General features: G+C 40.6%; 1 protein-coding gene across 1 annotated transcript; it reads right to left on the bottom strand.

Annotated features, from left to right (window-relative positions):
• Window positions 1–432: 432 nt before the first annotated feature.
• Window positions 433–12,603, bottom strand: LOC132875753 (uncharacterized). The gene is made up of 3 exons (XM_060912784.1): window positions 12,417–12,603; window positions 5,842–5,982; window positions 433–884 (listed from the first exon to the last, which is right to left on the bottom strand). The coding sequence occupies exons 1-3, from the start codon at window positions 12,484–12,486 to the stop codon at window positions 703–705; spliced, it is 393 nt and encodes a 130-aa protein (XP_060768767.1). The 5' UTR covers window positions 12,487–12,603; the 3' UTR covers window positions 433–702.
• Window positions 12,604–15,614: the final 3,011 nt, after the last annotated feature.

The raw sequence follows: 15,614 nt of genomic DNA, 5'->3' as shown, positions 1-15,614 counted from the left end.
GCTTTAACAGGATGTGAGATCATATTTCGGCCAATATTTGGTCAACTGACATGAAACTTGCTGTGAGTGCATACAGCCATGCCCTTGACAAAATGACATAAATTTTACATGCCAACTATGTCCTGCTAGGATGCTTAGCCCCCTCATCGCTGGCGTGCGGCTATATTTTGAAATTGTGATTTTAATACAGACAACTTCATTTATATACAGTCCAAAACACAATCAACCAATTACGTAGAATATATAATATATGTGAAATAAACATATAATGATAGAAAATGTTGTCCATGCCATAATGACACTTACCTTACACTTGACAGCAGTGAATTAATTTGTAAAAATACTAAATAAAATCATTAGGACTTCATTATTTACAGTGTGTGATTGATTTTATTTTACTTTCACAACATCCATTTTTCCTTTCCTATTGTCTACATTTCAAGACATGGTGACTCATCACTTTATGAAAATTATTATTATTATTTTTTTAATTTTATTTATTTATTTTTATTGATGACAAGTACCTAGCAGATACGAACCCTCATCACAGTCCCTTTGGCCATCCTTCAGTTCAAGTCCTTGACTGGCAAGAGGAATGTAATATGCCACATATAATGAAAAAAGCATATGAAAACGTAAAGAAGGACAAAACATAATTTTCGAACATTTCCACAGAAACTGTTTCTCAGGAGTTGCCTTCCTTCACAGATGCATCACCATCAGGCCAACCAGCATGCAGATGTAATACAGGGCTCCTGGATGCCAGCAGGGAGCACTGTTACATAAGTCTGTATCACAGCAGTGGATGTTCACTCCGGGAAGCTCCTGTTGCTGACAGTGGCGGGACGTGGCGCAGCCACTGGTCAGGACGATACCCAGTGCCACTGTGGAGCCAGAGACAGGGCACAGATGTTCAGACTAGTGATTATCCCAATAGCAACCTGTAATAAACTCTTCTACTCCTTTCAGATCTCTTCCAAATACCTCATCTTTTGGAGTTTACTCAGAAAGATTTGCAATATGTTCCAAATTCACAATGACTAAAAACTAGCCTTATTCATAGAGTTAGGTGCATTTTAAGTTAACCTAAAATGGAAAATATACCCCTATTTTACAGTTTATCTATACAAAATCTGATTTCACATCAGGTTTCACCTTCTTGGCATCCTGAACTGATTTCAAGTGTGTATAACAGAGTAATAAAACAAAGCAGTTTTTTTTCAATATCAATATCGTACCAAATACACTAATTATTTTTGTTGCTTCTTATAATGAAGGACCAGCTGTGAAATCTAATCAGTGTCACGTAGGTGTGAATTACATTTCTTTGCCTTCTTCATTTTGTTCTAATTAGAAGTTGCATTCATTAACTTTGGATTAATGGCTGGATTTGGATCCAACTTGTGTCTGAAGTTTCCCTTTGTGAGGAAGAGGGAATTTAACGCATGAAAGTGGATCCTTTTGAAGATGACAGTAAATCCCTGCGGGAAGCAGCAACACAAATGTAGAGTCTAAATCCATAATTAGTTGAATAAGGTATTACCTATTCCTATACTGAAGGTCAATTACACTGAAATGCTAAACAAAATAAATAGACGAGAAACCAACCAAAAGATATATAAGCCGATGCAGGGGACTTCACAGGGGCCAGTTAAAAAGTGACTGAAATAACCAACTGGTGGACACTTTAACTTACAAGACTCCTTGTATGTTATTATTATACTTTAATGGCGCCTATGTCGTACTTTACTGGTTGTATACTGTATATAGTTACACTTAATATTGTTATCATTTACATTGAAGCAAGTAAACAGACGTTCTTTCACCATTCTATTTTTAATAACTCTGTTACTATAGAAACAGTAACATTAATTTAACCATGTGATCTGATAGCACTACTGTCAGAGTTGCTATTATAGATTTTTTATTTTTGCTATAGAACATCTTCTGACCAATCAGAATCAAGAATTCAACAACACTGTGATATAAACAGTATTATGATATCTACATCACTGGATATGAGCAATCATGCACTCTGATTGGCTACTCTACTACTAGGATATCAGCTCGTATACCGTGAGTAGAGAAAAACAAACTGGCGGAGCGTGTTGCTGAACCAACCGAGGACGAAATAAAAACTCTACTCGAAAACAAACCCCCCCAAAATGCAAAAAAGCTACAAAATATGGAATGAAATTATTTCATGGTAAGAACACACACACATATACAGTATGCGGCAAAGTTTATTTGTTTGTTTGTCTTGAGCTAACGTCACCATTTCTAGACGGATTTTCACCAAATTTGGCAAGTAGGTCCGAGGATGACCCAGAATTTTGCAGATATAAACAAAATTCATGTCCAGGCCCCAGGGAGGTCCTTGGGTGGCACAACATCCACCCACCCCTTCCTTCAATGCCTTTCACGTTACATTTATCAACACAAGCTCTCGACAGATCTTCACTAAACTTGGCAAGTAGGTACAGGAGATAGCCACAATTTGGCAGAACTCAGAAATTCCATATTTGGGCCCCAGGGGGTCCCAGGTGGGCCCCTGGGTGGTGGATGTTTGGGTTTTTGTTTGTCTTGGGTTAACATCACCATTTCTTGACAGATCTTCACCAAATTTGATATGGAAGTCTGGGGGCAACCCAGAATTTTGCAAAACCTGGGCAACGCCGGGTAACCTGCTAGTATATCCATCCATCCATTATCTGTAGCCACTTATCCTGTTCTACAGGGTCGCAGGCAAGCTGGAGCCTATCTCAGCTGACTATGGGCGAGAGGTGGGGTACACCCTGGACAAGTCGCCAGGTTATCGTAGGGCTGAGCTAGAATATATATATATTTTCCCAAGAATTATTATAGCACTTTTCACAAATTGCTCCTTTCATTTCGCTGGTTTGTTTACATTGTTCATCTTTAAGCATTAAAATTTGTTGAATTTTTTTTTAGCCTGGTTCAAAAACTCAAAGAAGTTTGAAAATTACATAACTGAAATGTCCAAAAACAACAACAACAACAACAACAACAATACTAAAGTCAATTCATGCAGCTATTGATAGGTTTTTAATAAGTCCACCTAAGCGGAAATGATTTTGGTGGATGTTTTGTATAAAATTTTTATTTATCGAATTTGCAAAAAATAAAAATAAAAATCCTCTGTTTCTCAACATCCAGTGAATGTGGATATAATAAAACAATTATTCCACTACGCGCCTCGTCAGCTATCAGCTCATGTACGACTTGATTTCGTGAAATAATTGTTAAACAATAAATAAAATGCAATAGTGGGAAAATTTATGGGAAAAAAACTTACTGCACTCAGTTGTATTAGCCCTAGACCCATCTGAATAAATTCTACATCAATATAACTTGCATAAATATCATACAAAGTATCTTTTGCACTTTTATTTTACTCAACGTTCTGCTTTTGGGGGAAATTTCCACACCATGAATAAGAGAGAAATGAGAAATGAGATGCATTTTACAGTTTTTACACAATGTCCAGCAAGCAGAGGCTCCAAAGCCTGTTACATAACACCTCTAGCAGGACTGAAACATCCTTTGCTGAGATTAAGACGCTGTTCAGGTCCAGATCAAACACGAAACCCATGAGACTCAAAAGCAGAGGATTCCTGTCTCTGCCTTAAAGCAGCCTGGTTTCGTACGTCAGTCTGTACATTTACTGACGGTCCGTCATCAGCACTCTCTGACCCTGTTATTTCCCTGAGCTGGTGGAAAACAGTGCTACCTCAGCCCTTCACCAAACATGTCAAGCTCTACAAACGTCTCCAAGATTGATGCCTTGTCTTAGGTCAACATTAGCGTGTGATTCATTATTGACTCTTTTGAGGTCTGGGATTTGCCCCATGCAAAAGAGTTTAGTGATGTTGGAGGAATTTATAAAATAAGCGCAAATTAAGGTGGTCATTAAAAATTTGCAGTCGTAACTAATAGCGAGTAATGTGTACATAAACTAATACACAAACATATTGCATATTATCTGTAGTATCATTGTGTACAGCAATGGCTTTAGTATTAATATGTGGTATTAAAACAGGAATTTTGTTTCGTATCATCATCACAGGACCTTCAACATTATAGCAAACATACTGTACAGATATAAATAAATGTAGGATTGGAAGACGTATGTACTGATTTAATATAAAGCAGGTAAACATGCCTCTGGGAATGAAGATTAAATATGTACAATGCATGTAATCTACCATTAAAGCATGAACTCACGAAAATATATTTTTTCTTTGTCTTAAAGATATTTTGTTCAAGGCATAGGGTTCAAATTTGTTTCAAAGACAAATGTAAATGGCGATGTTAATGACCATTTCCAAATTTATTTCTGAATAAAATGCATTTTAATGAATAGCTTGTTTGTTTAATTTTTTATTTAAATTAAATTGTTTCCCCAAAACAAGTAGTTTTAAGGTAGAACTTGCCTTTGCTTCAATTCTACATCCATCAAAAATCTCCTTTAGCTTTCATTATGTGAAAATGTTGACCTTTCCAACTATAGATCACATCACATCACATTATCTCTAGCCGCTTTATCCTTCTACAGGGTCGCAGGCAAGCTGGAGCCTATCCCAGCTGACTACGGGCGAAAGGCGGGGTACACCCTGGACAAGTCGCCAGGTCATCACAGGGCTGACACATAGACACACACAACCATTCACACTCACATTCACACCTACGGTCAATTTAGAGTCACCAGTTAACCTAACCTGCATGTCTTTGGACTGTGGGGGAAACCGGAGCACCCGGAGGAAACCCACATGGACACGGGGAGAACATGCAAACTCCACACAGAAAGGCCCTCGCCGGCCCCGGGGCTCGAACCCAGGACCTTCTTGCTGTGAGGCGACAGCGCTAACCACTACACCACCGTGCCGCCCCCAACTATAGATATATCTGGAAAAAATATATATATTCCTGTTCCGAAATATGTTTCTCTTTTGCATGTACACTCACTGGCCACTTTAATAGGAACTTACTTGTTCTTGATTCTAAGATTCCTGTTCTTGGCTATAGGACTGGAACCCAATGTGGTCTTCTGCTGTTGCATGCTGAGATACTTTTCTGCTCACCACGGTTGTAAAGAGTTGCTATATCCTTCCTGGCAGCTCGAACCACCTCAAATCTGGCCATTTTCCTCTGACCTCTCTTATCAACAAGGCGTTTGTTTCCACCCACAGAACTGTCGCTCACTCACTCAATGTTTTTTGTTTTTCGCACCATTCTGTGTAAACTCTAGAGACTGTTGTGTATGAAAACCCCAGGAGATCAGCGGTTTCTGAAATACTCAAACCAGTCCATCTGGCTCAAACCAACACCCATGCCACAGTGAAAGAAAGTCACACTTTGAGATCACAATTTTTCCCGTTCTGATGTTTGAACATTTTGAACATTAACTGAAGCTCTTGATTTGTGTCTGCATGATTTTATGCACTGTGCTGCTGTCAAGAGATTGGCTGATTAGAGAACTGCATAAAACAGCAGGTGGATAGGTGCTCCTAATAAAATGTCTGGTGAGCGTATGCCAAAAAGTATTTGCTGTTTCATTTTCCTTATACTTTCTACAAAGATCTACAAATGTAAGGAACCATTCAGTCTTCCAAAAGATGACGAACACCTTGCATAAGTACAGTATGATTTCCTTATACAGTGAACATCACGCTTTGATTAAGTTGTTGTATAACTACGTATAGCAAAAAGGACTTAACCGTAATCAGTAAAATGCTAGATCTTGACTTGTTTTTGAGATCCAGGCATCAGATAAACATCATTCAGGAGAAAACCTGATGATGAGCTGCAGACAGTACTCACTGCTCTCTGTTTTGATGCAGAAGCGGTGCTTAAAGCCTTTGTGAGAATGAGTACAGGTGATGATCTCAGGTTTGGAGCAACCAACGTCCACATACTTCTGCCCATGGATGACGTTACAGCCATAGCACTGCAGTCCATGGACTATAAAAGATCAGAAGGGAAAATTTACTTTTTTTTTTTTAAATGGCATTTGCTTGTGCAGTTGACATTTTAAAAGTCAGCATGAATTTCTTTTAATCTGTCAGGTGAGTGGAAAGAGTGATTCATGCATACAGAATCGCTCAGTTAATAAAAAAGCATTCAAATGTGAGCTTTGTTAACAACGCTCGTACGTTTTGCACAATGAATATTTTATGTTATTCCGAAACAAACTCTAAATGTAGTTATGAGGAAGCTCTTCCAAACCAAGCACTTTCCAATCCAAACCAACCTACACTCACTGGCCACCTTATTACATACAGTACACCCATCCACCTGCTGTTTTATGCAGTTCTCTAATCAGCCAATCTCTTGACAGCAGAACAGTGCATGCAATTATGCAAATACAAATCAAGAGCTTCAGTTAATGTTCACAATGTTCAAACATCAGAATGGGAAAAATTGTGATCTCAAAGTGTGACTTTCTTTCACTGTGGCGTGGGTGTTGGTTTGAGCCAGATGGACTGGTTTGAGTATTTCAGAAACCGCTGATCTCCTGAGGTTTTCACACACAACAGTCACTAGAGTTTACACAGAATGGTGCGAAAAACAAAAAACATCAAGTTGAGTGACTGACAGTTCTGTGGGTGGAAACAAATGCCTTGGTGATAAGAGAGGAAAATGGCCAGATCTGAGGTGGTTCGAGCTGCCAGGAAGGATATAGTAACTCATATAATCACTCTTTATAACCGTGGTGAACAGAAAAGCATCTCAGCATGCAACAGCAGAAGAACACATTGGGTTCCACTCCTGATAACCAAGAACAGGAATCTTAGAATCAAGAACAAGTTCCTATTAAAGTGGCCGGTGAGTGCACGGTACATATCATTTAACTACAACGCTGGACATGTTGAATGTCTTCATTCAGGACACAGTGGAGGTGCTTTACCTTTTCTTTGCTTACTGTGAGATTAGGCATTATGGAATGCACCGGAAACTCAGTGCGGCATTGACAGTAATCCTTTAAATTAAGGATGCTTAAAGTTAATCTTAAAGGATTAGGCATTGTTCTACCTGGACCTCATTAAGTAAAAGGGCACGATATGACTTTTAGTGTAAGTGACAACATATAATGCCTCAAAGCACAAATTGTACTGCTGGTTATAAGGTTAAAACATACTGTTTACATGCACAATGTACCAGGAGGTAACATTAGCAAACAAATGAACCCTTGCAAGGATGTACATCTTCACAATAGCACCATTTTACACCACATGTGCTGTTTTATATTAATTTATGTCAAACAAAGAATTATTGTAAACGATCTAACTATCTAAAATCCAGTGGCGAACCGTTACAATTAGAGCTGGCACTTCAAAACACCAAAAAGCAACAGGACAAAGGATTTTGCAAGGGATTAGTGGCAGGCTGCCAGGTCGCTCCGTTGCGTGTAGTTGTCGATGTTGATTTTAAAAGTGACTAAGTAAATTACATCGGGAAATGAATAGTTAAGTCTGAGTGAAAAATCCTGTCACGAGCGTGCGTGGAAGAAGAGTCTGGAAACAGAAATCTTAGTTTCTCAGTTGTTAGCCTGTGCTACTTGCTCTCAATAGCACTGGCTTGACCGCTTTATTAGCATTCGCTAACACTACTGATGAACGCTACACCAGCTGGAAGCTTACTTCACTGCTGCACTGATGGCATTGATTCGCAGTTAAGCTTGCGTTGGCCTTCGAGAAGGCTTAGCGCGATAAATTTTTGGTCCCTCCCACTATAAATCAAAATCTGATTGGTTAATTCGTCTGCCACTTCCTATATAAACATACACTCCCATGGCCTTCTGTCCCAGCAATGAAGTCCTAACCAATGAGTGAGCAGCTCTAAACTCTTTTCTGCCTAGAGACAACAAACAAACAAATCTCATTGGATAACTCGATTTTAATGCTTTCAGGACAGTAATCCTTTCATTTCTGAAGCAAATTTGATAGAATATGAGGCCAAATTAGAATTAGAAGAGAATAATTATAATGAAATTATGAAAGGATGAAATAAATTAAAGAATGAAAGAAATTAAAAATAACATTTGAAATGCTGATATGTTTGGGCCTTCTCTGAATGCCTAGAAAGCCCTGATGCTAAAATGTAACCAACTGTTCCTTGCCCGATGGCCCACCTTTCCTCAAAATGTCATCAAAATCCGTTCACTACTTTTTGAGTTACGTTGGGAACAGACAAACAAACGGAGGAGAAAACATAACCTCGTCCAACACAGTTGGTGGAAGTAAATATGGTTCTGATTGCAGTCAAATTTAGAGGGAAAAAATACAACATTTATTTAAAAAAGACAGATGTTTCTTAGAGCACACAACCTCAACCACATCCAAATAAAATTGTGCTTATACCAAGGTGCTGTTGAATTCTCGATTTTGATTGGTCAGAAGTTGTTGATTAATTTCCTAACAGCAGCTTAACCGCAGCTCTGACAGTAGTTAAGACTGCAATGTAAATAACAGGATTATACAGTATTAATTCACTCATTCTCATACAACCCCGATTCCAAAAAAGTTGGGACAAAGTACAAATTGTAAATAAAAACGTAATGCAATAATTTACAAATCTCAAAAACTGATATTGTATTCACAATAGAACATAGACAACATATCAAATGTCGAAAGTGAGACATTTTGAAATTTCATGCCAAATATTGGCTCATTTGAAATTTCATGACAGCAACACATCTCAAAAAAGTTGGGACAGGGGCAATAAGAGGCTGTAAAAGTTAAAGGTACAAAAAAGGAACAGCTGGAGGACCAAATTGCAACTCATTAGGTCAATTGACAATAGGTCATTAACATGACTGGGTATAAAAAGAGCATCTTGGAGTGGCAGCGGCTCTCAGAAGTAAAGATGGGAAGAGGATCACCAATCCCCCTAATTCTGCACCAACAAATAGTGGAGCAATATCAGAAAGGAGTTCGACAGTGTAAAATTGCAAAGAGTTTGAACATATCATCATCTACAGTGCATAATATCATCAAAAGATTCAGAGAATCTCTGTGCGTAAGGGTCAAGTCCGGAAAACCATACCGGGTGCCCGTGATCTTCGGGCCCTTAGACGGCACTGCATCACATACAGGCATGCTTCTGTATTGGAAATCACAAAATGGGCTCAGGAATATTTCCAGAGAACATTATCTGTGAACACAATTCACCGTGCCATCCGCCATTGCCAGCTAAAACTTTATAGTTCAAAGAAGAAGCCATATCTAAACGTGATCCAGAAGCGCAGACGTCTTCTCTGGGCCAAGGCTCATTTAAAATGGACTGTGGCAAAGTGGAAAACTGTTCTGTGGTCAGATGAATCAAAATTTGAAGTTCTTTATGGAAATCAGGGACGCCGTGTCATTCGGACTAAAGAGGAGAAGGACGACCCAAGTTGTTATCAGCGCTCAATTCAGAAGCCTGCATCTCTGATGGTATGGGGTTGCATTAGTGTGTGTGGCATGGGCAGCTTACACATCTGGAAAGACACCATCAAAGCTGAAAGGTATATCCAGGTTCTAGAGCAACATATGCTCCCATCCAGACGACGTCTCTTTCAGGGAAGACCTTGCATTTTCCAACATGACAATGCCAAACCACATACTGCATCAATTACAGCATCATGGCTGCGTAGAAGAAGGGTCCGGGTACTGAACTGGCCAGCCTGCAGTCCAGATCTTTCACCCATAGAAAACATTTGGCGCGTCATAAAACGGAAGATACAACAAAAAAGACCTAAGACAGTTGAGCAACTAGAATCCTACATTAGACAAGAATGGGTTAACATTCCTATCCCTAAACTTGAGCAACTTGTCTCCTCAGTCCCCAGACGTTTACAGACTGTTGTAAAGAGAAAAGGGGGTGTCTCACAGTGGGAAACATGGCCTTGTCCCAACTTTTTTGAGATGTGTTGTTGTCATGAAATTTAAAATCACCTAATTTTTCTCTTTAAATGATACGTTTTCTCAGTTTAAACATTTGATATGTCATCTATGTTCTATTCTGAATAAAATATGGAATTTTGAAACTTCCACATCATTGCATTCCGTTTTTATTTACAATTTGTACTTTGTCCCAACTTTTTTGGAATTGGGGTTGTACTTATACAGGGATTTGCTAACATTAATGGATTAATTTTTTGATATAGTCAAGTTTTCGTGAGCACACATTTATTTCTGGAAGGAGAAGGAGTCTCCAGCGTCAGCACTTTTAAACAGTCGGTGTATTTCAGACAGAATGACTGTTTGTAGCTGCTATAGCGAACTCATTCCACAGACATTCCACATCATGAAACGTTCCTAAAAATGGATAAAAAGTATGGCTTCTACAAAACAGTTGGTAACACATTTCCTGAGGTCTAGAAGCTGTCATTGGAAAATAATCCACCTTGGAATGTTCACACTAAGTTTGCTAATGACTGAGCTGCATTACACTGCCACATTGTTGATTATTTTCCTATAACTGCATAACCCCAAGTGTTTAATTTTCTATTTCTTCTTTTACATCTGTATGTCATTATTTGGTCATACTGGATCCTCTGACGGAGTGGGTGAAGTCAAATAAAATAGCATTATTTTTGCAGTGTAAATTCCTATATATCATTTTCAAACCACTCCCCAAGACTCTCATCATACCGACGGGTTAGAATGCAATCAGCATTGCTCCTTTAGCTCTAAAAGGACTGTAGGTTTGTGTGCCTTCACACCTGCTCATAACCCCTTATGTCTTGTGGACTAAACATTAAGTTATTATTGTTTTGTACCAGTCAGAATTATACTCTTCATCCTTTTAAATCGCTTTACCACTCCATTAAATCATCACACCAAAAGCTTTCAGACAGATTTCCAAAGCTCATTAATCCCTGTTAAATGCTCTAGGGTGAAAAAAAAAAAATGTTTAAAGCAATGTGAAGCCTCAAGGTAACAAGAAGCACCTCTCGAGAAACATGCTTTCTTGAAGTAAGCACTCGTTATAATCATATTATACAACAGTTAGTTCTGATATTTTGCAGAGGCACTGGAATGTTTCGCTGTGTGTCTCATTCTGTTTGTGTCCTGAACATAAAATTCCACTTCCTAGTTCGAAATGGTTACTGCTGCACTGTTAGTGACATCATCAGCAGACGTGGCAACCCTGGTGAAAAATAAATGTACTTTATTGTATTTAAAGTATATTCATATTTTCAATAGTATATTTCTTCGCCGGCTGCTGGGCTCGAACCCAGGACCTTCTGGCTGCAAGGCGACAGTGCTAACCACTAAGGTGGGACTCGAACCACCTTGAGGGAGGTGATGGGTAGCACTAAGTGTTATGAGAACACTTTTCTGTTACTTTTCGTGTCTGTGTGCATGTGTTGTGCATGCGTACTGTATGTGAAGGTGTATGCTTATAACAGATATATTTTATATGGGTGTACGTATGTAGGTATGTATGTATGTATGGGGAGGTGTGTGTATATAGGGATATATATATATATATATATATATATCTCATCTCATCTCATTATCTCTAGCCGCTTTATCCTTCTACAGGGTCACAGGCAAGCTGGAGCCTATCCCAGCTGACTACGGGCGAAAGGCGGGGTACACCCTGGACAAGTCGCCAGGTCATCACAGGGCTGACACATAGACACAGACAACCATTCACACTCACACCTACGGTCAATTTAGAGTCACCAGTTAACCTAACCTGCATGTCTTTGGGCTGTGGGGGAAACCGGAGCACCCGGAGGAAACCCACGCGGACACGGGGAGAACATGCAAACTCCGCACAGAAAGGCCCTCGCCGGCCCCGGGGCTCGAACCCAGGACCTTCTTGCTGTGAGGCGACAGCGCTAACCACTACACCACCGTGCCGCCCAATATAATTATTTAAATTATAAATAAGCAATAAATAATAGATATAATATAATATAGGATATAATAAAAGGAAATAGAAATGTGGCCCGGGGCGGCACGGTGGTGTAGTGGTTAGCGCTGTCGCCTCACAGCAAGAAGGTCCTGGGTTCGAGCCCCGGGGCCGGCGAGGGCCTTTCTGTGTGGAGTTTGCATGTTCTCCCCGTGTCCGCGTGGGTTTCCTCCGGGTGCTCCGGTTTCCCCCACAGTCCAAAGACATGCAGGTTAGGTTAACTGGTGACTCTAAATTGACCGTAGGTGTGAGTGTGAGTGTGAATGGTTGTCTGTGTCTATGTGTCAGCCCTGTGATGACCTGGCGACTTGTCCAGGGTGTACCCCGCCTTTCGCCCGTAGTCAGCTGGGATAGGCTCCAGCTTGCCTGCGACCCTGTAGAAGGATAAAGCGGCTAGAGATGATGAGATGAGATGAAATAGAATTTATAAATGCTTGTTTTCTATAGCAATGTGATTGTGTTTGTTTGTTTGTTTGTTCATCACTCACCCTGTACAGTGAAGAGCGCGGACGTCAAAATGAATCCAAACCCGGACAGCAGCCAAGTGTGTAAAGTCATGGATGCAGCTCTGTTCAGGTCTTGTCCGTTTGGGCCGGAAGTTTACCGCAAAAGAACCTTTGGACCAGTCACTCACTTCCGGTCAGAATTAGTCCATGAAGCGCGCCGAGGCTGTTCCGTTTAGCGCGAGCTGTGAGCGCGCGCCACGACGCAGGCTGAGCTGAACGCGTGAGGAAAAAAAATAGTGGAGTGGGGTGGGGTGGGGTGGGGGCGAGAAACACTTCAACAATAACACTAATATGCTGGAATTTTTGATCAACCGAGTCGCTCATGAGAAAGAGAAAGAGGCACGGAAGATACAGAAATGTCTGACTGACATGGAGACATCCACTGATATGGAGAGGCGCATGGGCGCAAGAAGGAATGGCACCACCTTCACATTACTTTACATTAATGACATTTAGGAGACACTCTTATCCAGAGTGACATACAACATACCCAGAGCAGCCTGAGGGGTTAGGTGCCTTGCTCAAGGGCACTTCAGCCATTTCTTCTGGTCCACGGAATCGAACCGGCAACCTTTTGGTCCCAAAGCTGCTTCTCTAACCAGGCCATGTCTTCCCTGCATCACCTGAACACCAACTCCATTAATGACATTTAGGAGACGCTCTTATCCAGAGCGACATACAACATACCCAGAGCAGCCTGAGGGGTTAGGTGCCTTGCTCAAGGGCACTTCAGCCATTTCTTCTGGTCCAGGGAATCGAACCAGCCACCTTTTGGTCCCAAAGCTGCTTCTCTAACCAGGCCATGGCTTCCCTGCATCACCTGAACACCATCTCCATTAATGACATTTAGGAGACGCTCTTATCCAGAGCGACATACAACGTACCCAGAGAAGCCTGGAGGGCAGTTGGGGATTAGTTGCCTTGCTCAAGGGCACTTTAGCCATTTCTGCTGGTCCAGGGAATCAAACCAGCAACCTTTTGGTCCCAAAGCTGCTTCTCTAACCAGGCCATGTCTTCCCTGCATCACCTGAACACCAACTCCATTAATGACATTTAGGAGGCATGCTTATCCAGAGCGACATACAACATATCCAGAGCTGCCTGGGGGGCAGTTGGAGAGTAGGTGCCTTGCTCAAGGGCACTTCAGCCATTTCTGCTGGTCCAGGGAATCGAACCAGCAACCTTTTGGTCCCAAAGCTGCTTCTCTAACCAGGCCATGGCTTCCCTGCATCACCTCGACACCACCTCTACTCAACCTTGGCATCACCTCAACACTACCTCCAAAGCATTATCCCTAGTGCTGAATTAACACCCAAACAATCATGCATTTGGACTAGCAACCTTCTCAGATGTCTGATTCAGGACTGAGATTGGATAGTAATTGGAATGGCAAGTCTTTTTTTCTCCATTTTTCTCCACATCTTCATACCAGTTTCCACTCACCAGCCAGCTCTCCCCTGTCATACAACATGCAGCTATACCAACCAGGGAGGGTGAAAACTTACACGTGAAGACTAACACGATTCCTCCAAGTCACATGAAGAGTTTTCGAACAGCATAACACACTCAAAGGGCACTATCCACCCTCGACCGAATACATGAGCTCACAGATGCCTGTGATTGGCTAGTGTTATTCTGATTGCAGGTGTGAGAGAGTATGCCATCTCCGTGGCATCATTGGGATTCAAACTTACAATTGCCCAATGATAGGACGAATGCTTTTGTGTTGCACTGCTTAAGTTATGGTGAGAAAGCTGAGAATACACCCTGAATCAGATGCCAGGATGTCATAAGGGCACCATCTACACATACACATTTACACAATTTAGCATAGCCAATCCACCTAGTGGCATGTTTTTAGGAGGTGGGAGGAAACCAGAGAACCCAGAAGAAACCAATGCAGATATGGAGGGAACATGCACAGAAACTCCAAACAGACAGATAAATGATTCATTATATCGATTATATAAGAGTAATAAACCTCTTAGGTGTGTGACTGCAGGTCACAGTAAATGGAAAGCAAGTTTATTATAGGGGTGGCAGCTGCCACCCTGTGCCATGTATATGACCACACCCCGAGACTGACTGGTGTTATTCCTTACTCCTGTGGTATGTTTGACAGAAGAGTAAAATGAACACACACACATCTATCTATCTATCTATCTATCTATCTATCTATCTATCTATCTATCTATCTATCTATCTATCTATCTATCTATCTTTAAAAACAGCTCTTCCACGAAATTGAGCCGTACATGAGCTGATAGCTGATGAGGCGCGTAGCACCATATCACTGGATTTTGAGAAACAGAGCATTTTTTATTTTTGCAAATTCGATAAATAAAAACTTTATACAAAATGTCAGACAAAATAATTTCCACTTAGAATGTAAGCAAACCCACGAAATGACAGGAGCAATTTGTGAAAAATGCTATAATAATAATTCTTGAAAAATAAAAAAGATACGTTCTTACCATTAAATACTTTTATTCCATATTTTGTTGCTTTTTTGTATTTTTGGGGGTTTTGTTTTCTGTTGAATGAGCAACACAATGCCATTTTGTTTTTCTCTACTCACGGTATATGAGCTGATAGCTTAGTAGTAGAGTGGCCAATCAGAGCGCGATTGCTCATATCCAGTGAATGTGGATAGAATATATGTGACAAATATCTGACTTGTTTCTTGGTGCAAAATTACTGGAGATATAATAATATTACATTTATTTTACATTTACTTTATTGGATAGTCCAAAAAAGTCAAAGTCCCTCCTGTGCCAGGATCTGGTCTTCCCAGGCAGTCTCCTGTCACAGTACTAACCAACTCTTGAGGTACATGGGTGTGGTGCCGATATCCATTTCAGTAGCCCTCGGCCTCTCGCCTATCATATATATAGCTAGGGTTACAGTGGGGGCCAGTCCTCTGGTAACCGCAAGAGTTTGACTCCCTATTCGTATCTGTATTACAGCTTGCCTTGCCAGATGGCCATAGGTACCATTTTTATGACGGTCTTTGGTATCACCCAACTTCGAGTAGAGCTCACAATCTCCCGGTTGAGAGGCGGACACACTAACCACTAGGCTAGCTCATGGTCCTATTGTATAGTACTGAAGGAATATGTTTAATATACATTATAGGATGCATTTAATGTTTATTAATTACACCGGAGTAACAAACCTATC

The sequence above is a fragment of the Neoarius graeffei genome, chromosome 28, assembly GCF_027579695.1.
Source record: "Neoarius graeffei isolate fNeoGra1 chromosome 28, fNeoGra1.pri, whole genome shotgun sequence".
NCBI lineage: Eukaryota > Metazoa > Chordata > Actinopteri > Siluriformes > Ariidae > Neoarius > Neoarius graeffei.
This window is presented reverse-complemented; position numbering and strand designations above follow the sequence as displayed.